The sequence below is a fragment of the Vespula pensylvanica genome, chromosome 4 (assembly GCF_014466175.1).
Source record: "Vespula pensylvanica isolate Volc-1 chromosome 4, ASM1446617v1, whole genome shotgun sequence".
NCBI classification, from domain to species: Eukaryota; Metazoa; Arthropoda; class Insecta; order Hymenoptera; family Vespidae; genus Vespula; species Vespula pensylvanica.
Window position 1 is genome coordinate 3,828,219 of NC_057688.1, and position 22,612 is coordinate 3,850,830.

General features: G+C 38.4%; 1 protein-coding gene across 7 annotated transcripts in view; it reads right to left on the reverse strand.

Annotated features, from left to right (window-relative positions):
- LOC122628378 overlaps nucleotides 1–22,612 on the reverse strand; it is a 53,931-nt gene that overhangs the window by 3,393 nt on the left and 27,926 nt on the right. For 2 of the 7 annotated variants that reach the window (XR_006327018.1, XR_006327013.1), the window contains one exon: nucleotides 7,817–11,357. The exons of 1 other annotated variant lie outside the window; for it this stretch is intronic. Coding sequence is in view for 1 of the 6 variants with exons in the window: in XM_043810633.1 (XP_043666568.1) it covers nucleotides 10,451–10,598; nucleotides 11,088–11,357 (418 nt within the window). In the remaining 5 variants the exon portion in view is untranslated. Of the gene's footprint in view, nucleotides 1–7,816; nucleotides 11,358–14,893; nucleotides 16,032–16,836; nucleotides 17,008–17,091; nucleotides 17,286–17,594; nucleotides 17,792–17,851; nucleotides 18,104–19,016; nucleotides 19,068–19,155; nucleotides 20,888–22,612 lie in introns of those variants that run through there. 4 more of the 7 variants (XR_006327026.1, XR_006327022.1, XR_006327028.1 and 1 more) reach the window with 4 other exon arrangements.

Sequence of the window (22,612 nt, forward strand, 5' to 3'; positions counted from 1 at the left end):
AATAATCCCATCGATTTACAACTGCGGATCGAATGTTTCGAATTTGTAATCGATACGATTTCGTAATAACACTCGTATTTATCATTCTAAATGTCTCGATTAGTGTTGGCTTTGTCAGAAAAACTGCTGAAGAATCTATCGTAAATTCATAGGAATTAATTCCCAACCGTAGTCATTTAAATCTGGCGATAAAGCGATAAGATGCGAATATATGCGTTCAATAGAAGAAAGATATATGATGGCGTAGAAAAGACTTTTCGGAAGTTGCGTGTACACCTTGAATCCGAAGGTAAGAGATAGCAGTAAAGGAAGCAGAGGGAAGGATTACTTGGCTGATAGTAACTACGTGCGGGCGCGAGCGTGCGACATAATCGTTAAATGTATTCGTAATCCGCATCATTTATAAAGGCTGACAGGTAACGACGAGTGTGGCGGCCGGTCGGTCGGTCTGCCGCTTGCTAGCTCGTTGAAATAAATTCTCCCGGGTGTGCGTAGCGTTTATCGATAAATTAATTGACCCGTTTGCCATGCGCTCGACGCAAACGTCTATCGTTCTCTCGCACTCTAAAAACGGAGGAGAGAACCGCAGAATTATTATTTGCAAAAGGTACAAACGCACCGCAGCCATGGCCGAAGCGGTTGGGACTTGTTACTGACAGCAAACATGGCCTCCGTGCCTCGACAGCCTTCGGCGAGCTCAACAACAACTTTTCTCTCTCTATCTACCTCTCTCTTTCTCTCTCTCTTCCTCTCTTTCTCCCTCGTTCTCTCTCTCTCTCTCTCTCTCTCTCTCTCTCTCTCTCTCTCTCTTTCTCCCTCATTCTCTCTCTCTCCCCCTTTCTCTCAGCCTTCATCTCTCCTTCAACTCGTGATACAATACAGCACCTTTTTGTAAATCGCTGGAGCATTATTAATCGCTTGATGTGGATTTCAAACTTATTACCAAGACTGACATGACGGATATGACCTCCGGCGGCAGTCTTTCTCTTTCCTCTTCCAAATCTTCACCTTCTATCTCATTCTCCCCTCACTCTCTTTCTCTCTCTTTCACTCTTATTTGATGTCCGAGCCAGATGCTCCTTTCTCATTCGTGAACATTTCCCTGCGCGATTTTAAGCTCGCAAGTACCGATTATTTCGCTCGAAACTCGCCAGCCCTTCGACTTTTCAATATCCATCGCCTGCTCGCGTTAGGAGTACCATTTTATTCTCTATAAAAACGAGTTTAAGATTGGCTGGTAACTATTAGAAAATGTATTATCCGATATTCAGATCTTCTAGCAAACATCGATCTAATTTGAATTTCTATTGAATATTTAAATTCTTTAATGTTATGCTGTATTATGCTGTACTATGCAAAAAATGTACTTATGTAAAAATCTTATGTAGTTAATGAAATAATAAAAGATGTTAATCCCCTACTGAATGAATCGCTGAGGTTTTCAATTTCATATTAATTGCTAATAATTCTTTTTATTCAATGATCAATATACAATAAAAAAACGAAAATTAGTTTCAACCTCAAATGACTAATGTTGATTTTGCCTCATCGATTTAGGTTTTACCGACAATGGCTGTCCTGCTCCATGTAGTTGCGGTTAGATGGCAGCAAATGTAGCTTGAAACACTTCTCTTTCACGATAAAATATTAAATAAATAATAGTCGTTTTCATTCGAATTAATTTTGAAGTAATCGTAAGATTTCCGTGGGGAAAAGAGAGGAGAGAGAAAAGGAAAGGAGAAAAAAAGAGAAAGAGAGAAGGAGAAAGAAAAATAGAAAGAGAGCAAAATCGTTTTGTAAGTAAATGATACCATTAACAAATATTGACATTACTAATTGAACTATTTTAATAACAATCTCGCTGCGGTAGCAATGGCCATAATTCTTCACAGTGGCGTTGCATTGTCGCGTATAAAAAATATTTATCCTCGATATTAATCGACGCAACAGAGACGCACGCGCTCTCATACAGCATATTTACGATCGTTGCAACGATCATGCAACGAGAATTCGAAATTGATTGCGAAGCACATAACTGACTTCGACGATGGAATTGATTGAAGAAAAGGAATAAAAAGTGAAAGAACAAAAAATATGGAGAAAAAAGATCACTTTGAGATCCGTAACGCGTCAAACTAAACGGGGCTTCGAAGATGAAGCAAGGGTCGGACAGCTAACCAGGGCTGTCAGGAAGATACAGGACGTAGGACAAGAGTAGGGGCGCCCCCAAGAGACGTGTTCGCAGCGAACGCCCACGAAACGGTGACAGTCGGCGAAGATTTATGACGCTATAAAATATCATTTGTATTTGATGTCAGAGCGAGGGCTTGATTAATGCACTGCCGGGCGCACAATGAATAACCGACGTGTTGTTATAGTAACATCAATCTGAAAGAAGCACAGGGCGAGCCCCGTACGTTGATAAATTGTGTAGATTGGAGTTGCCGTTGCTGAGATACGATCGGCGAGCCGTCTACGATTCAATCATTAATGCCTCTCTCCTTCCCCCCTACCCTCTAGCTCTCTCTCACTCTCTCAACGGAATCGCAATAACTCCGACGTGTATTTGTTAAACCTTCGTGCTCCCAGGGCACCTTTCGAAGATACGAAAAAGAGCGTATGCTACCCTGCGAATGAATTTATCGGTGCGTTTTTAACAAACGTAGGTATATCGCGTGCATAACGGACATGGATTTTTCTATAACTGTTGTCATTTAATCCGCTGACGGTCGATTTGATTTTACACAAATCGGTACATACATATAATAGATCTTTTATAGGTTTTTTAGAAGAATGATGAAAGAGGAATCATAATCGTTTAACTTTTTATTCTTGTTACACTAGAATATATCGATTAATTAAAATATTAATGAACATATTTTATGCAAAGAAAATTTACGAAATAGACTGTTCTTCATCTATTTTGATTTATATATCACTCGATCTGTTAAAAACCAAAAATTTTTCCGACGTACCGATCGAACTCGTTGAAATATTTTCAAATGGTCGACGCTGATAAACTATCCGCGAAGTGTTGCGAAAGAAAAGACCTTCGGACGAACGTTTCGCGATATCAGAAGGGACAAGTGATGCATGAATCGCATTTTTCGCTCGCGCGTATTTTTCACAAGATATCGATCTTGATTTTTATAAATGGAGCTCGCGTACTATACTGTACCGTACTATACCAGGAACCACCACCAACATCACTACTATTGCCTCGGCCTTTCGATTTAGATTTTAAAATAGCCAAACGTCTGCCTCTTGCCTCGCATAAAATCCATCAACCATCCTCCGACCTGCTACCGCGATTCATAAATATTCCTTCCCGAGTACCGATAATTAACTCCCAAGAGATGGCGTCTTTTCTTACACGTCATTAATAACGTTCCAATTTCTATAATTCTCCCGAATAATATTCTAATTAAGAAATTTAATAAAATTTCATCATTTTATGGTTATTAATAACACTTTTAACTTGGGTAAAATAAAGATAAACAATACGAGATAAGTAAATACTTCTATAAGTGGTACGACTTTTTACGAATCTTGTCCTCTCTCTCACTTTTTCTAGAAAAGCGAACAAAAATGATACCTATCGAAATTCAGCGAAGCGCTTAGTAAACGGCTTTTGCGGTCGTCCAATTTTCCTCGATTACGTGCGGCAGGAAAAGGGCCGAGAGTAGAATCGATCGTGGTAAATATGTCACAAAGTTTACGACGGGCGACGTTCGCCGTGGCAAGAGAGAAGAAAGGAAGCGCGCTTCGTTGCTTCCTCGTAACACGATCATTAATCACTTACCAACAATGATTTTATTCTTGCCGAGCGGTCGGTGCGTAACGTACCGTGACGAATCCAGGCACGAAGTGGACGATACATCACAGCGATACGTAATATTGCCTTTCTACCCTTCTTACCCCCCTTACCTCTGTCTCCTCTTACAAAGGAGTACAACGATAGAAAGAAAAAGCGAGAGAGAGGAAGAGAGAAAGAAAGAGGAAAACTACCATCGTACGTGTACTTACGTGTATACACATATCTATATAAGTACGAAGATACATATACACAAGTACGTCGATACACACACGTGGACCACGTTTCGAGTATCGAAATGTTCGAAAAGTTGTCGGAGCGCTTCGAGCTTTACTACACAGGAGATCGATTTACTCTTTCGCGCGTGCACATTGCTTTTCAAGCGTGGAAAAGAACCCCCTCGAGCCTTCGTGCGGAACGATCTTGTACGTTCTACGGTAACGCTGTAAATAATCTACGTCGAACGCGCTCTAATCGCGCGTGCCCTCGAAATCGAACGGATCAGCTTCGATTCGATTCCCTCGTCTTGACTTCTGCTTTCGTCCTTCTGCTCTTTCTTACTTTTGTTCTACATGTAGTCGAGAAGAATGCATTGGGAGAATCGCTTGATTTATTCGCTCGTATGCTCGCATTTAGCTTTCACCAGCTCGTAAATCGTCGAAATTTCTGAAGCATTCCATTACAACTTCACGAGACCCGTGACGAGGTCGTGTATATTTTTCGGATATGTGCTGCCTTGATGACGTATTTTTCAGATTTCATCGTCGTTTCTGTCTTTTTTTTTTCTGTTCTCATCTCAATTACATTACTACATCCGTGTACTTTAAAAATCTTAAGTAAACACGCGAAATCATTTTTTCCTATAATAGCTAGACTATAACGAATGTAGTCCGAAAAATGTCCGAAGTGGATGATAAATAATCTAAATTTAGAATCGATATGAGATCATCATTTTGTAGTTATATTTACACGGCATATTTTTCTACTTAACGAAAGAGAAACAAACACAAAGAAATACGCCGCACGTACAAGTAAACCGTCAAATATCCGTGTAAATTTTCCACCTTATCGCCCTTTCACAAAGCTGACGCATACAAGCAAGCGCACACACATATGTAAATATGCATGTAAAAAAAGGTTACTCCGCGTCGATTTCCGGAGTGTAAAGCGGTCAAATCGATTTTCTTTCGTGACTCACAAAATGGCAAGAGTGGATAGGACAAAAGAGCATAAAGCATTCCGTGACAAGGTAAGAGAGGAAAAGAAAAGGCTACTTTATTATATATGGGTTGATTATGCGCGTAAATATTTCACTTGGAATGATTTGAGAGCACCGAAAAAGAGAAGAAGATAGAATGAGAGGGGTAGTCGCAAAAAGAGATCGAATGCGTCCAAGAGAGAAAAAGAGAGAGAAAGAGAGAGAGAGAAAGAGAGAGAGAGAGAGAGAGAGAAAAGCAGAGGGGTATATAGCAGTTAGAAAGGGAAAGAGAGGGAAAGAGAGGGGTGGGTATGAGGAGACAGGGATTTACGCGTGCGAGTCTGAACGCCCTTTATACGTCGTCGACGGCGTAATATATGACACCTATAGATCACAATTACGTGTAATGGCGCTCACTCTTGTATTCATGGCGATATTATTTCTGGTTGCCTTCCACGTTCGTCGTAGTCGTCCTCTGCCACCACCTCCTTTACCCCTCTTCATCCTCCTTCTCCTCCTCTTCGTCGTCGTCGTCGGTCGTCGTCGTCGACGATGTCGGTTTCTCTCTTCCCCCTCGTGTGTTCCAGGCGAGACTTCGGTCCGTATGCTAAGCAGGCGGTAATTCTAGTTTGATTTACTTTCCCGCCCACCAGAGGCATCGCCATTCTGCGGCGGAAGGAACGCTGAGCATTTCCAACCCACTAGGAAAAGTGATTACGACGGGATCGATGATAAGTCTTTTATGGCAACTCGCTTCTCTTTTCCTATCTTAACCTTGCGATCCTTTTTACACGTTTTGTATATGCATAGATATAAATAGAAATATATGAGATATCTCAATGAGTGTAATTTTTTTTTTTAAAGGGATAAAGCAGAAAAAGGAAATGTTCGTTAATGAAAATAAAATATTTTATAACAAGGAATTAAATAAATTTGTAAATGCAGCACTGAATTGTATTAAAGTAGAGTAGAAATTCAACGAGAGCATCCTTTTTTCTCTCTTTCTCTCTTTTTGGTTTTGTACATGTATAAACATTGCAACGAGCACACTTACCGGGTAATTAGTCGTAACAACATCTACGGTATTACGGAATATGATGAAACGTTAGAAATCGATCGATATCTTGTTCTACTCTGTATCATTGAGCTCGTCGTAATTACGACAACCGTGTTGCTTGTCTCCCGCTTCGACGACATTGCTTTGAGATCGAGCCAAACATCTAGCGATACCGATATCTACAGCCAAATTATCATGTATCGATATCATCGATTTTAGTTCGACGACTAATAATAAACCTCGACGAGATACGTTTATTTTTTTAATTAATTACTAGTAATTGTAATTACTCTTCGTATGTCGATTAAATTACATTTCATGTTATCTTGTCACTTCGTAAAACGTAACACATTTCATTACGTTACAAGAACATGTTAAAACAACACGTTATGTTACGCAATGTAACGCATTAAATTAATCTCTAAAGTAAAAGATACAATCTCAAAATATCTACTTTTTTATTTTTTTATCTATATATTAAAGTATTTATTAAAAATAATAAATATATAACGTATGTACAGGCTGTACAATAAGTATAGGTCATAAATTAGCTCTTAACTTCGTTTGTTTTATTAGCTAAAAAGGATTAAATGTAGTACTTATGTTGGAGATAAAAATCAGGCATCATCGAGCCCATGAAATGACGAGGAAAAATCCACGAAGGGACATCGATACGACTTGAAGCTTATGGCTCATCGTCCGAGGGTCGGATGCTATTATTTTTCGGATGATGACTCAACGTCATCGTGAAGTGGGTAATGGTCGACGGACTAGGAAGGGAGGATGCTGTGTCCCAAAATGAAATAAACTAACCGCCGGTTTCCCGACGACAGGCGATACGTCATGGTAACGGATTCACAATAGGACATTACTCTCTTCGCCCAGGACAATAGCTATCCCCGACTCTGTCCGCATAAGTGTGTATATAGGGTCATTATTCGCACGCGCGCACGTGCCGACGACGACGAAGATCAACGAAGGAATCTCAATTCCGTAAAAGATACTAACTTTCCATCTAAATGATTGTTTTTATTATTTTATTGTTAAATGTAACTATATATTCTAATCTTCGTATATTTTCTATAAATAAAAAATAAAATGTTACGAATTCGTATAAGTATGGCAAAAGTGATGTTTCTAATTTTAAATAGTCTCCAATAGAAAAATAACATAAACTATTTCTAAATGCAATAGAAGACTTAAATCTTTATATTACTCTACTAGTTATAATTTTATTATAAATATAATATCCTGCAAAATATCCAAACATATTTGACTATGATTGTGTACGATGAAACACGTTAAGTTTCGCTTTTCGAATTTTCGAAGGTAGAGTATGCTCTCGTATACGATGGTTATACAAAGGAATCACTCGTGTTTCCTGTAAATTGCGGATTCATGGTTTATCGCGGGACGGCCGAAACGTTTTACTGTTCGGCGATACGCGATAACGCCGCGATGACAGCACTACATTTTCAGTAAAATGAATCCAACGAATATGTGCTACACGAGGACAGTGCCACAACGAACGTTGCGCATATACGAGAAAAACCTACTCTTTTCTACCCAACTGCGTTTTCTCTATCGACGATGAAACTCGAAATATCGAACGGGCCACAATCGGTTAGATTCCAGATGAAAAATCTCGTACGAAAAAACGTACGCTCCGAAATTGACTCTTTGTGTTGTTCTTTCTCTCTTTTTCTCTTTATCTCTCATGCGCTCTCTCTCTCTCTCTCTCTCTCTCTCTCTCTCTCTTTCTCTCTCTCTCTCTTCAACATCACATCAATTGATCGAATGTTTGTGATATTTTTCACTAACAACTCTACGATATTTACATCCTCGACATTCACACCTTTCAACGATAACCATCGGTTCATCGAGATATATTCTCTTTCTTTTGTACTTATAATGTATTTTACCGAATTCGATAATACTTTAATGAATGTTTATAAGGATTTATAAAAATAAAATACATTCATTTTTATTTACATTGTAATATAAAGAATATTATAGAAGCGAAACGAATAGCTATGGGGAGTTATGAATTCATTCATGTTGTTATTTTCAAGGGGCAATCTAATTAGCAATAATCGTGCACATGGAACGCCCTTTTAATGCGATGAAAACGTAAAAGCGGTAAAAATTAACAATAGAATATTATAATAATAAAAAAAAAGGAAAAAACGTGTACGCATTTACTCGTTTTAATTTTCAAATTTATCGCATCTCTTTCTCTCCTTATTTTCTTGCTCGTATAATGTTTGAAGTTCTACCATGTTATCGATAATAATTTGTCCCTGATGCATCCATTATCGTGCAGGCTGGTTGCGCATACGCGCAAAAGTAAATTAGTCGAAGGAATTAAAGGAAAAGAATGCTTAAATTATGATTTCCCATTTAAGCTCGAATTTATATGATTTCGTCCGATCGGTCGCGTACCGGCCGTTAATTTGATTTCCAATTAAGCGCACGCAGGCCTCGTTAAAGGCGTAATGTGACTCGTTAAATTTAACTGTATGGCATTCGTTTGACGAACGAGTACAAATATTTACGATTCGATGGAGTGCCAACCACCGTTCGCAAGCTAACAAACCGTAAACAACGAACGTTTTTTGAAACCTTTCGTTACGATTTAACGTCGAATTACTCAAACATTTCATTCGTATTCAGACTAACGAATGATCAGAACAAACGAAAGAACGAACGAGGTGAAAGAAGAAGCGAGACAAAAATTTTAGACCACCCTCGCAAAAAATGATCACCCCTTTTCAGCTACATAAGTCCATGAAGTAATAATCATATATATTATTCAACCCCTCCGCGTGAAACAAAATATATGAAGTACTAAGATCGCGATATTGTTATAATAAAGCAGCTATCGAGTAGAAAAGGCTGCCGTTATTAATTCGCATTAGTTTAATAGGTAGTAGGGTAGTGGGAAAGAGAGAAGAAGAGAGATGAAGGGTGGAAAGAGAACGAAAGAGAGGGAGAGAGGAACTGAAGAGAGGGGAATAAGGTCACGCTAGAAAGTGAGTAATGAAGGCGGTTTATCTCCGAGGAGTAACTAGCGGTGTTCGTGTAATGGGGGCATTCATCAACGCGATCTCACATCGCCTTTCCGTTCGCATTTCGGAGTCTCATGACGATTCGCGCTACGAATCAACGATGAGAAACGGAGCTGAAGCGATTCCTTTCTGCGAGCTAACTTGGAAAGGTGGAATAGAGAGAAGGAAGAGGAGGAAGCAGAAGAAATTGAGAGAAAAAGAGAGAGAGAGAGAAAGAGAGAAAGAGAGAGAGGAAGAAAGAGAGAATGGGAGGGAGAATGGATGGAAAAAAGGAGAAACTAACATCAAGTGGACTTCTCAGCGTCGTTGAAATATTAACGATTCAATGCTGGTAATGAACAAGCAGTCAACTATCGAGGACTCATGTATTTCGCACCCTCTTTCAAAGATTGATTTTCTCACACTCGTTAAGCATGCTAACATCGGCATCGGTCCGTAAAATACTAAATATGTCCCGTCGAAAGCATAAATTTTCTTCATCGATCTCGGGCTTTTCTCGGTAAACTGGCTGATATATGGATTAGAATGTGAATCGAAAACGTAAGAACGTTCAATAAATCTATTTATCTTCGTTCGATCTGATTATATCATATTATAATTGTATTTATAATATATGAATACAAACCATGAATAGATTTCTAAGTGCATTGTCGGAAAAGAGCAAAAAGAAGAGGGACGTATTTTCACTAGAGTCAAACGTCCGAGAAAAAACGCAATCTTTTGGATGTTATTTACCATCGATCGATAATCGATCATCCTTTCTCTCTCTCTCTCTCTCTCTCTTTCTCTCTCTATTTCTCCCTTTCGAAGGTGATGAACCGTGAGGTAAATGACAAAAAAGATAAAGTAAAACGCGTCGGAGAAACTCGAGACTTCGGTGCCGACGTCGTCGCCGAGAGATAAGTTTGAACAGGGTCGAGAATCCGGATAAAATTCAGGTAGGCCGTGAGGAAGAAGAGCGCTTTGGTTTATCCAAAAGCCGCACGACGCTTCTAGCTGAACAAATTCGGACTGACGGGTTTCCGGACCCCGTCGACTTATACCGTCGGCAAATACGCTTTAGCCGAAACGCTGTCTTTCTTATTACACACTACCGCTTTTAAATAATCACCAACATTTAGAATTTATATGGAAGATAAAAAGTTTCCTTCGAAAATACGATCGTACGTCATGGTAGAGCATTTTTGTATGAATTCGGTAAGGCGAAGCATGAGAAAGAAAAGCACCGAGCACTCGAATCCTCTTTAAGCCTACTATGGGGTTCGAAATAGAGTCGAAAGGACGAAGCACTATCGAAAAGGACCTACCAATACCTAACCTGTTCCATGGTCCATTGATCCACCAGAAGCCGTATGCCTAAACGGAACAAGGAAGACCCCATGAACATTCGTATGTCCCGTGCAAATCCGTGCCAAGATGGGGCAAACAAACGGAGATGATCCTCTTGCCCTGCCTTGTATTCTGAGAATGAGGAAGAGGAAGTTAATAATGGTAGGTCGAGTATATTCTGCTCGTAATGGCCGTTAGACGGATATCGTATTCGAGGAATGCTCGTTATTACTCGTTTAAAGTACCAAACTCGGTATATTTCCTACGAAGAGAGATACGATCGTGCGCAAACGAGCGAGGAATAATGAAAGTGAAATAATAATTATCTCTTAATACCTACATTAAAAAGAAGGTAAAAAACATAGAGAAACAAAAAATTATTATTAACCGGTGACTCTTTGAAAAATATAGGCCATTCCATATCCAACAAGGAGAATTTCAAAGAAAATCCTATAAACTATAACGGTGGTAAATTATTGAAATTATTAAGCAGCGATCCTGTTACTCGCTATTAGCGATATTAACACCGCGTTATGGCCGAGCTTCGTGGCGACGAGAATGGCCAGAACGATGTCGACGAGAACGAAGAGAGACGTGCGAATTCCGTAAAAGTCTCCTCACATAAAGTCTCTTTTCTTTCCTTTTTCTTTCTTGGACTCGTCGATGCGCATCCCATGGCCAGTCGTTCTCCTCTTCCGCTCTTCTTCGTCGTGTAGTACGAGAAGAGGAGCCACGACAACATGGAACGAGGCCGTCGACAGGCCGGTCCCTCTTCCAGTCCCTCTTGCAGCCCTCTTCGGACCGACCCAAGCCACGATATACCTACGTGTGGAACACGCAACGAGCACAGCGGGCAGCCGTATGATTACCGCCTTTTCGCAGTCCGCGCCTCTGTAATTATGATTTTATTTTTATGGACATAAATTATACAGGCTGCCTAGCTGTGTCATTATATGGCATTTTAATTCAAGGCTGCAGACATAATGGTAACCCGCACTTCGGTTTCACTGCTCACCTGCCCGGCGGGGAGTGAGGAAGGGTAGAATGAGTGGAAAAGAGAGAATGGAAAGGAGACAGATAAAGACAGCAAACGAAAGAGAAAGAGCAGGGGGAAGAAAAAGATACAAAGATACGAAATAAAGAGAGAAGTAGAGACAAACGAAGAGAAAGATCGATAGAGGTAGAGAGAAAGACGGACAAAGACAGTAAAAATGAAAAAAAAAGAGAAGAAACAAAAAGAATGAAGAGAAGAGAAAAGCCGCAAAACATTTTGTAACTTGTCCGCTTGTCGCTTTATTCTGTCCTCGCACTTGTACTCTTCTTTCATTCTCTGTTGTTAAGCGACAACGATCAAATGGCATGAATTTTCCTAACAGATAGCACAAGTGCCGATACGAGAACTCTATGTGTCATAGCACTTTTACGAATGTCTCGAACCTTCATATGTTACTGTATTTCTCTAAAAAAGTATTTTTCCGATTTTATCAATCGTTTTTAAAGTATTCGAAAATTCGAATTTTTTTACCAATATATATTATAAATAAATTTTATACTAGTGTTCTACAGAAAAGATATATGTACCCGAGAATTGGTAAGTTTATGATACATGAATAATCTTCTGCGTCAGCTAAAATATGAACTTATCTTACATAGATATATAATTAAAATATAATCAAAAACACTGAAATGATATTTGTCAAAACCTTGTACACAAACGTAATTTAAGTACAATTTCACAAGAGCGACACAACACTCTCAGGGTCCCAACAATTACGTTACAATTACACAATTACGAAGTAAAGTGTTGTTACATCCGTTGAAATTATACTTAATTTGTAGTATATAAGTATATGGTAGATAGGTTTGTTTTTGCCAATAATCTTTATTTCTCGGAACTGTCATCCTTACTATACGATAATAACTGTGCATTAAACATGATCTGATAAGAAAGGCTAACTAACTCATGAGTATTTCCACGATCGTATTTCAACGAGATATCGTATTACAATAATACTTTGATAGACATCGATCGGCAAATTGTCGTTAACTCCTCGATGATGTAATTTCCTTAAAATTAACTTAACGACCAATGATATAAATTAAAAAGAACATTGATACCATATTGTTGAAAAAAGTAGCATCCGCAAACTGAATGTATACATTTCTTTCAGATATTAAATATCAATTCCGTTCTTAGAAAACTGTAATACAATAATAAATATTTCAAACGTATCTTTATTGAATTAATGAGACACGAAAGTATCATTCAATTTAGATTACATATACTCGCTATACCAAATGAAAAGCATATTTACTTATTGATGTAACTAAATACAAAATTAATCAATATTTCAAATTGCTAAAATTAACTGTTAAAAAAGATACCTGGCAAAACGTCATATTAAACTCACTTTTCCAAGATGCCTTGCAAAATTACCTGTCGATTAATCGATTTTCGTGTTTAACATAATTAACGTGGCACAAGGGCACACTCTAACTCAAACGTTACACGTTGGCAAACCACGTAGCAGATATTCAATAAGCAAACCGCACGTAGACAATGCTCCAACAGTACATTAGCTTCCGTTTGGCGTTCTAGCAACGACAATGTTCCTATAATGCACTAATTTATACCAACGGTAGTTGCATTAAAGGTGTTACATCGCAAAACTTGTCAATACCAAAAATTTAGCACCTTTAGCATACAAGAAAACATACAGATATAGCTACGTTCAAAGTCAATGTTGGCCATTCAATGTCCATCAACATTTCCTAACTTATCCGGACAAGATCATAACGTGTTGCATGTATATAAAATATCATTCATCTCGATGTATGCTTTGAAGATATACCGATGGCTTATTTCTCGCCTTGAACGTTTGATTTATTTCATAAATTCTTCTAACCGTTTGACGTTTAAATATTTCCTCTTTGGATACAATATCACTATTGGAATCCATCTATTGTTCACAGATACATAAATCGTAAAAGAATGGACACACTTGTGTACACAATTTACACATTTCCAAAATCCTTTATACATAAGGTATAAAGGAAAACGTTTCAATTGAAACAGTGCAGAAGTCTCAAAGATTCCGCAGGATTCCCCAAAAATGATTAAAACCAATTTAAGAAATCTTATGATAACATTCTTTAGATATTATCACTACGAAATGACTCGATTCGCGAAAGAAACAAAAATCATGGCAAAAGATGAGGGCAAAACCGGGAGTTAGGGCGCTTTTTGTCGGTGAACGGGATGAGGATCAACACGTACGGTAGCCCGTAATACTTGATGTTACGAACGTATGGCAGAGTGGCAAGCTGTCAGCCCGCCGCCGCGCTGTCAGTCTCCTGTCTGGTTGCTGTCCGCCTGTCATTCACTCACTCAACCCACTCATTCACCCGTTCCATCTCCTGGAATTTTTCAGTCCTACCTCTTCTCTCTCTCTCTCTCTCTCTCTCTCCTTCTCCCTTCCTCTATATCACTCACTCTCTGCTTCTCTCTTCTTCTCTCTTTAGATTCTACCTCCGAGACCTCACACTCATACTCTACTTCCTTTTTTTCCTCTAATCTCCATTTTTCGTGACCGATGCCCTAACTCGTTCGTCCCATCGTTGCAACGAGAGCGTGCGCTCATCTGACTGCTAAAATATTTTTCCTACCGGTGCCGCTGGCGTTTCGTTGCGATATCCACTACTACCGCCATAACGATGCATCGCAAAAAATTCGTGTCAGGCGTCTATGACGATTCTGTCGGGAAATTTATCGAGACGGATAACGCTACCGAGTTCTATTTCTTTTTTCTTTTTCCTCTCGTTTTCTGTCTACCTATTCATCTATCCATCTCTCTTTTTCTTGCTATCGGTTCTCAAAGTGAAAGCCGACGAAATGTTAGTCGCGTGTCAAATGACCGGTTTTTCTCAAAGCCTAAACACTTTATATATACGTTAACAGATCTTATCGCTTTCGAAAAAAATTACGATCTAATTACGAGCTATGATAATTTCGTTTCAGATAATGACAAGATATAACATTTCTGTTCAACTTTTGTACCTAACCCATTTACTGTGCTACAGTAAAATATAAATTTGCATAAAAGTAAACGAATGACCAGACTACTTAATGAGCGTGAATAATCACCACCGAAGCATAATAGCGTGACTGTACGCGATTAAGCACTTTGACAGCTAGATTGTCGATCGATTACGCCCGACTTCAGGAAATATCGGTTATCGAACGAACCGACAACAGGATATATACACATACAAATATATACAGATTCATTTTAACGTTGGCTCAATTGGAGTACATTTTACGTCTAGAATTAGACATAAAAACTCGATAAAAATTGTCTAGATATTATTTCCAAGATATTAAAATTAATTCAGTTTCTCTTTTTTCCTCAGTCGTCAATCATTGAATATTTCCTAAATCATCAAAAAAACTTTAGAAAAGTTGTAATTTTTTCTATATCGATTATCAATAACATAAATCGTATTCGAGATATAAAGAAACCATTTTTATGTAACAATTTCATTACTGTTCCTTCCACTCCTGTTCGTTGCTTTAAATGGTAAATGAAAATCCGCCGAAATTAAATCCTATTTTCAATGTTTTCTGCGTGAGTGTAAAGCGGTAAACGTTCCTCGGCCAGTGTCGAACGATTAAACCGATAGTTGTTTGCATATCCGGTTTATGTTTCAATCTAGTTCCATCAATATGAATAAACACCGGTACGTGAGTTGGTCGTAGCATAGCTATGTCGGCGGCATTAATATGTATTGGCAATAAATCGATATCGATAATTAAAATCTGTGTGCGGTTCGCGCACACAGATCGCCTGTCCCCTCTCTGTTTCTTACTCCCTCACTCACTCACTCTTTCAGAGTCTCTCACATACACAAACGCACATTTATATAAAAGTTCAATTTGTTATATGTAACTGCGCCAGAGACGACTATAAATATCGGCTTGCTCTTTTTAACGCTGCTCGTAAATTCGTGTGATTTATGCCACGCCGTCTGAGCGAGAGCAAAGGGTCGACGCGCGACGTATTCCCGGTGCTGACTGCAACCGAGAGCGTGATTTTCACGATTCACCGAGAGGAAAAAGCGTCCATACTTTTCATCCGCAGCCACTCTCTCAAATCTCGTGAATACAAATACACGTACATTCGGTTCATTGATCATCGAAATCATCGTGAAACTCGACTATCGATTATTATTATCAGAAAGTGCCACGTGTACTTGTGCAACCGGCGTTCTCGAAAGTTCATGGCAGGCAAATTCAGTACGAAAATTGCGCGTTTCCTTTCGCGTTTCTCCCTTCGGCCACAATTCGGATGGGTAATTTGCGAAACGTCGGCTCCGCGTGTAAATCGATAAAATTATGGAGTAACGAAAATATAACTTACGAGAATGGAAATACGATGTGGCGAAACCACCGATGTTCCATCTCCTCCTTATTCTCTGCCATATGATTCGAACTTTCGACATCCTGATATTTAGTACGATAAAAAATGAACGTTTCGATGGTCATGAAGCATCTGATCGTGTGCCATACTAAAAGAAATAAAAAGTACAAAGATAGAAAAACCTCCTTCTTACGGTCGCAACAATCGCCTTGTCCCGTTCTTGACCTGGTTTTTCAATCGAACAAAGGGAAGAAGAGGAGGAAGAGAGAAAGAGAAATGGCGAACGTGATAGAGCGTATTCGCAACGGTCATTGCGAGCGACGACGTTTAAGTATCGCACCTGTCCCGAGCAGAAAAGAAGAATGAAGGATGGAACGGAAGAAGGAAAAGAGAAGGAGGAAAGAAGATGAGAGAAGAAGAAAGAGAAGAAAAAGTAAAAGAGCAAGAAGCAAACGAAGAAGAAGAGTTAGAGGGGAAACGAAAGGATATCACGGGAAATTGGTCATACGAAGGCGACAGAGGGGAGTGGAAAAGCAGACGGGGTTACTTGGCGGCGTAACCAAGATATACGAGCACTTTTCCCGAAAAAGTGTTAAGGAATTATGCTCGGCAGAGTAAATGAGATGTGTCTGCGCAGGGACATAGATCACCAAGACGCTATCCATTCTCACCACCGTGGAAATAAATACGATCTTCTCCGCGAAAGAGGCTGCTGCAAGCGGAAGGAGACGCTGCCGGAGGGTAGGAGCAAGATAGAAAGAAAGAGGAGAAAGAGAGAGAGTAAGGAAAGGACGACAAGGCAGAAGGGGATAGCGAAATCGTCTCCTGGCGGCCCGCATCCCGCAGCACATCTTTCTACCCGACACCCGGGGGGATCCACCGAGCCATTTCTCTGCCCTGTTATACCACCGCCTATATACGTATCTACTACCTCTTTCCCGGTAGATACCTACAGCCAGCAAATAAATTGATCCATTACTCAACCGAGCAGTCATCTTCCTTCCTTTTCTCCACTCTCCGCCTCGATTCGCTTCCACGGATCGCCTTCAACGACGCCTTCACGTTGGCTCCTTCTTTCGACGATGCCTTCGCTACCGAGAACATGCTGCAGCATCCTCGTTCTCCTTTAGTAAAGTCTTGAATTTTGAAATTACTAATTCTTTCAAAATTATTTACTTATTTGATAAATATTTAATGTTGTTGCTTACATTTTTCCTTAGAAACGACCTTAGTACGAAAATTAAATATATTTATTTGAATAGTCTGCTTCTATCTCCGCTTTAATTAATCTATGAACGCTGCGTCCTCAAGTCTTTCAAATCGAAAGTTTCAGGATCGATGGCGCGCATTTGACAACACGATCGCCCACGAAAATACATAAATATTGTTTTTTGCGAATTTGCTACAAAATTAATGAAAATATTAGTCGTTGGAAGTTATATCTTTCCATCGCTTCATGATCTTCATTTTGACCGTGAATTTCGTTTATCCGATTATTTTGTTTTCTTTTTAATACTTAAAAAAAGATAAGATCTCAAGCGTTTTACGTCGAAAATATCATGTTCGATTTATCGAAAGAATTACTCGCTTATATTAATTAATGTTTCCTTACAATCTATATCAATACTGTTAAATTAATTTGCTTTTAATCTTGATTATTACTTTTCTGATTCGCATAAAGACAGATATTATGGTCGTGTATTTTTCCTACCTTCTTCAAATATTTTCTGCGATGTCATACACCTGTCTCTAAAGAGTCACCTGCACCTTTGTGTAATCTACTTTTTTGAATTTTTAATCAATTTGATGGCACTAAACTGAATGCCTGTGTAAAGAACTTAGTGAAATTATTATGTCAATTGTTTCCTGTTCATGTTATTAGTTAATTTTTATTTTTTCACTACTTCTCTGGAAAATGAAAAAGTCGTTAGTGATATTAAAAATGAAATAACAAGATTATATTCTTACTTGAAATCTCGTCGTATAAGTGAAATTTTATATATAACAAATCAAAGACGACATCAATAAGGCCATCTGAGAATGGAAGTATGCTAAAACCTTGTATGCACAATGGCCGACGTATACGGTCAGGTCATACGTCGAATAGTATTGACAGACCATCGATTCCTGTCACTTATACTTTCGGAGCGTTGCAAACAACGGTAAATACGAGTCTGCGTTGTTTCGATCAATTCCGTTGAAGAGACCAAAAGCGCGTACCTAACGAAATAAACAAAATGTCACTTCGAGAGATTTTCTCTTTTATCTGCAGCTATTTTTTTACTTGTCAAATTTATCTAAAAAAATTTTAACAAAGAAAAATTGCCGACGACCATTTATATTATAATATTAATTAAAAAACTATCCTTTGAAATATTGAAAATATGTTGTAAAATTTGGAACGCAAAACGTCGATAATATTCTCAACGAAACGTTGTAACCGACTGATTCATTTTATCACTGCTTTCATCATTCAAATTATACAATTTTATCATCTCCACATGCAATGAAAGCAGAGATAAATCGATAGATCGGTTAAAAAAATATCAACGACACGAATCTTTCTTGAGACGAGTTCTTCGTCGAAGAGATTTGTTAAGGAACATCCACGGCTTCTGGTACGATGATAAGAACATAAAGCGTGCAGCGGGAGACTTTATACCTCCATTTACCTGCGCGATAAAGCTTGTAGGAACGAGTAGATACAACTTGGAGCAACAACAATATTCACAAAGAGAAAAAGACGAGAGCGAACGAGCAAACGAGCGGTCGAACGTACCGTGCAGGGAACACGTTGACGCGAAAGCACCGGTGCCATCCTGTCATGTACAGCAATAAATTAATGGCCGGTCATCATTGTACTCATATACGCTTGTTGTACCCCATACCGACACATCGTAACGCATCATTAATCTTCTCATTATAAATGCGCGCCACTGCTTTACCGCAACCTGACAGTCCAACGAAATAAATGACCGTGCATTACGTTTGTACTTTCATTTTATATTTAAAATGACCTCCCAGTCTCCTTCCCTTCTCTCTCCTCTCTCTCTCTCTCTCTCTCTCTCTCTCTCTCTCTCTCTCTCTTTCTTCTTTCACATACACGTGCACGTACGCAAGAGGGTATACTTACTATAAGTCTATCGCTCTTTTCCCTTCGTCTTTCTCTTTCTCTCGAGCATCTCTATAGGAGACAAATTACCCATTTGCATAATGCTGTTATTTATTAATGATCGTGATACAGGTACTTCTGATTCTACATAAATACTCACCTGCGGCGTTGACCAATCGACAGCCTTCTAATACAATCTCCGACTGTCGCGATACGATGTGGACGCACCATTCAAAAGCACCATACGCCGGTGTATGGTCTAACCATGGAACTTGTTTCGTTTCACGACTTAACCCGATCCAAGCTCACGAAGAATTTAATTAAAATTATAATACAACTCGTATCGCGGCGGTGCGACTTTCACGATCGAAATTTAGTACCTCCTTCCGTTATTAAATGGAACTCAAGAGTACGACATAAAAAAAGAGAGAAAGAGAGAAAGAAAGAGACCACACAACGACTTTGCGTCAACTCGTCGATTGGTTTGAATCTAACAATTAATTCTTAGATAGGAAATCTTTATAATAGAACCAAAATATATCATACTTCCGTACAAAATCGTGCCGTACTTTCATATTAATTAAAAAGATACCCTTGGTATTGATTTTTTATCGATTATCACGTAGCTCACGTAAATCTTCGTAAAACGTAATCGTCTCTTCGATTTGTAAACACTCGATGTCTTTCCTTAGTTAACCTAGTGAAAGAATAACTTCACATGTGTAAGTAGTACGTCATAGCGTACATTTAAAAAAATAACAACAATGAAACATACGATTCCGTTTCACGTAGCGTGGAAAGAAACAGAATGTACACTATATTCTGTCTATTTTATGTTGGCCTAAGGGAAGATATAACGGGCGATACATCACGCCCGTATCACGTTAACGAGCATACTCTGTAATTAAGGGAATATTCGCTCTATTAAAATAATCGTAATTTACGTTGTCTGCTGTCTCTCTCTCCTTCTTCTTTTTTCTTTCTTTCTTTCTTTCATTCTCGAGGCGATCAGAGATAGAGAGAAAAGCCAGGGCTATCGTTACTGAGAGCATAGAGCCGTAAGACAATAATTAGGTGGTAAGGTAGATATTATTAAATCAAGTAAGTCTGTCGAGAATACTACAACGATGAGTATTTAAATACAGACATAAGCCATAGTGCAAGAAGATGCAAATGAGAACTCGGTATTCTTGCTTGACTTCGATACTTCATTTCACCTACTTCCGAAGAAGAGGCAAGAGAAAGATATAATAATTAATTGCACCAATCAAAGTGCATTACGGAACGATGCTATCACGTTGTTCGTTAAATCTACAGTGGACTGACGTACCTCTGCTGTTTATTCCAACACCTTTCACTCTGCCTCTGTTTTATTTCTTCTTTCGTTTCCTCTCTCTCTCTCTCTCTCTCTCTCTCTCTCTCTCTCTCTCTCTCTCTCTCTCTCTCTCTCTCTCTCTGTCTACCTATCTATCTATCTCTCTTTGTCTCTCTCTCTTTCTCTCCCTCTCTTCACTTTTTTCTTTTTTCTTTCTATCAAGAGTTTTAATGGGAATCCTCTGAGGCATCTAACAGTTAAGTCCTCCTTTATGGATATGTTCGCATTTTCTATTGAACGACTATGCGGGTGATTACGCGGCTTGTAAAAGAAAAGTTAGACGATAGTAAAACGTTTGACGAGCCACAGAGACGTCGTTAATACCGACGATGCGAATCGAAGTGTCATTTCTATCGACGTTTTTTCCACCCTCATTCGTGAGGATACTCGATCGTGTATTTTCGTGTTCAGAAATACATAGATACTTGAAATTCTCACGTAGACCTGCGCTTGAATTTATTTGACGAGTCGCGTAAAATATGAGTAATCTCAGTCGTCGCTTTGGCAAGAATCTCTCTCTCTCTCTCTCTCTCTCTCTCTCTCTCTCTCTCTATCTATCTCTCTCTTTCCTTCTTGCGTATCATTCTCGCTATTCGGTCGAATGATAAAAAATCTACCAGCGATGAAACACAACCCGCTTCGAGTAAAAGACGAAAGACGAATGGGTCTGTTAAAGTTATTATTCGTATTGTAAGCCGAAGAAGAGTTACTCCAACCCCAGATGTATTATGCCATTCGCCCGAGGATAATTTATATCGTTGCCTGCCCTAATAAATTTGAACAACGGACTTTTACTATGAATACTTGTTTATTACCGGATGCGGACGCGATAAAGAAGTGTATATTCTTGCGGTGACAGCTATTACAGTATGATTATAGCAACCGCGATATTGCCTAGAATATTACCGTTAAGATACGTAAGATCGAATAATTCGTGAAAAACAGATGAGAGAATTCACGTGAAACGTCGCTAACAAAATAAAAATATTGCGTATTTAAGCCTCGTATTTATTTTCTATTACATAATACCTATAACTTCTTCCTTCGTTTATCGTATCGTAAGATTCAAAAAAACGATAACAGAAAGATCTCAAGACATCGTTATACGTTGACTAACGTTAAATATAAATATAAATTTAAGTCAAGATATACAAGTATATTATTACGTTCCACTTCACCTCTCACTATCCTTACATACTTCGTTATCATATTAATTGTTATTATTATCATCGTTATTATTATTGTAATTATTTCTTCATTTATATTTTTATTATTATTATATCAAAGTATTCAATTCTTTAAGGTATTTGTGAGAACTAATCCAACACAAAGAGGTCTTACGAAACATTATGAATAAACACTACGATGGAAAGTGGATTATTGTTATTAAAGTGGAAATTAAATAAATTATTAGTCCATTGTTATATTATGATAAGAATTGGTCAATCTGTGTCCATTGATTTAAGATAATATCTACCATTTTCAAAATCTTAAAATCCGTAAAAATTTGGTAGATGATGACTTGCTACTCATTAAACAGACCTCCTTTATAGATAAGTAGCATTGATACGAACAATTAATTGTACGGTTTCAACGGTAACAATAAGTGTATAGCGTAAATTGTATATTGTAGTCAGCCACTTTACCAAAATTACTTAAAACGGACAGGTTTCGATACTCAACAAAGCAAGGCCATAGATAACAGACAATCATTAAAAACATTATACAGATATTCAAACCCTAATGCAACCCATATAACTACGATAATCGATCTACTCGTTCGTAACAATACCGAATCTAACAAGCGCCTAACGAGTGGAAAATAAAAAAACATTTCTCCGATTCGTTATGGAGTAAATCGCAAAAACTTCTTTTTTGACGCTTTTTTTATTTAAGTATGAAACTCAACAGAGGTTACCGACACGTTATAATAAGTTAACACGTCGTTGATTCGATAAACATCTACGAAACGTTCAGTGTGTACTCGAGACAAGGCCTGTAAGATAACTGAATACGATAAAACTATACTCGTGGATAACGCACGAGCGAGAACGACAGTAATGATTTATTAACGACATTTCGTTATTAACTACTTAGTCATTATTTACATCACGTCTGTACTTCGATCACATATTTAAAATCGATTACGCAAATAGATTTTATAACATAAATTCTATCTTCGACATGCTTTTCTTTTTTTTTCCTTTTGCTTTTAATCGTGATAAACGCTTTATCTCATAAT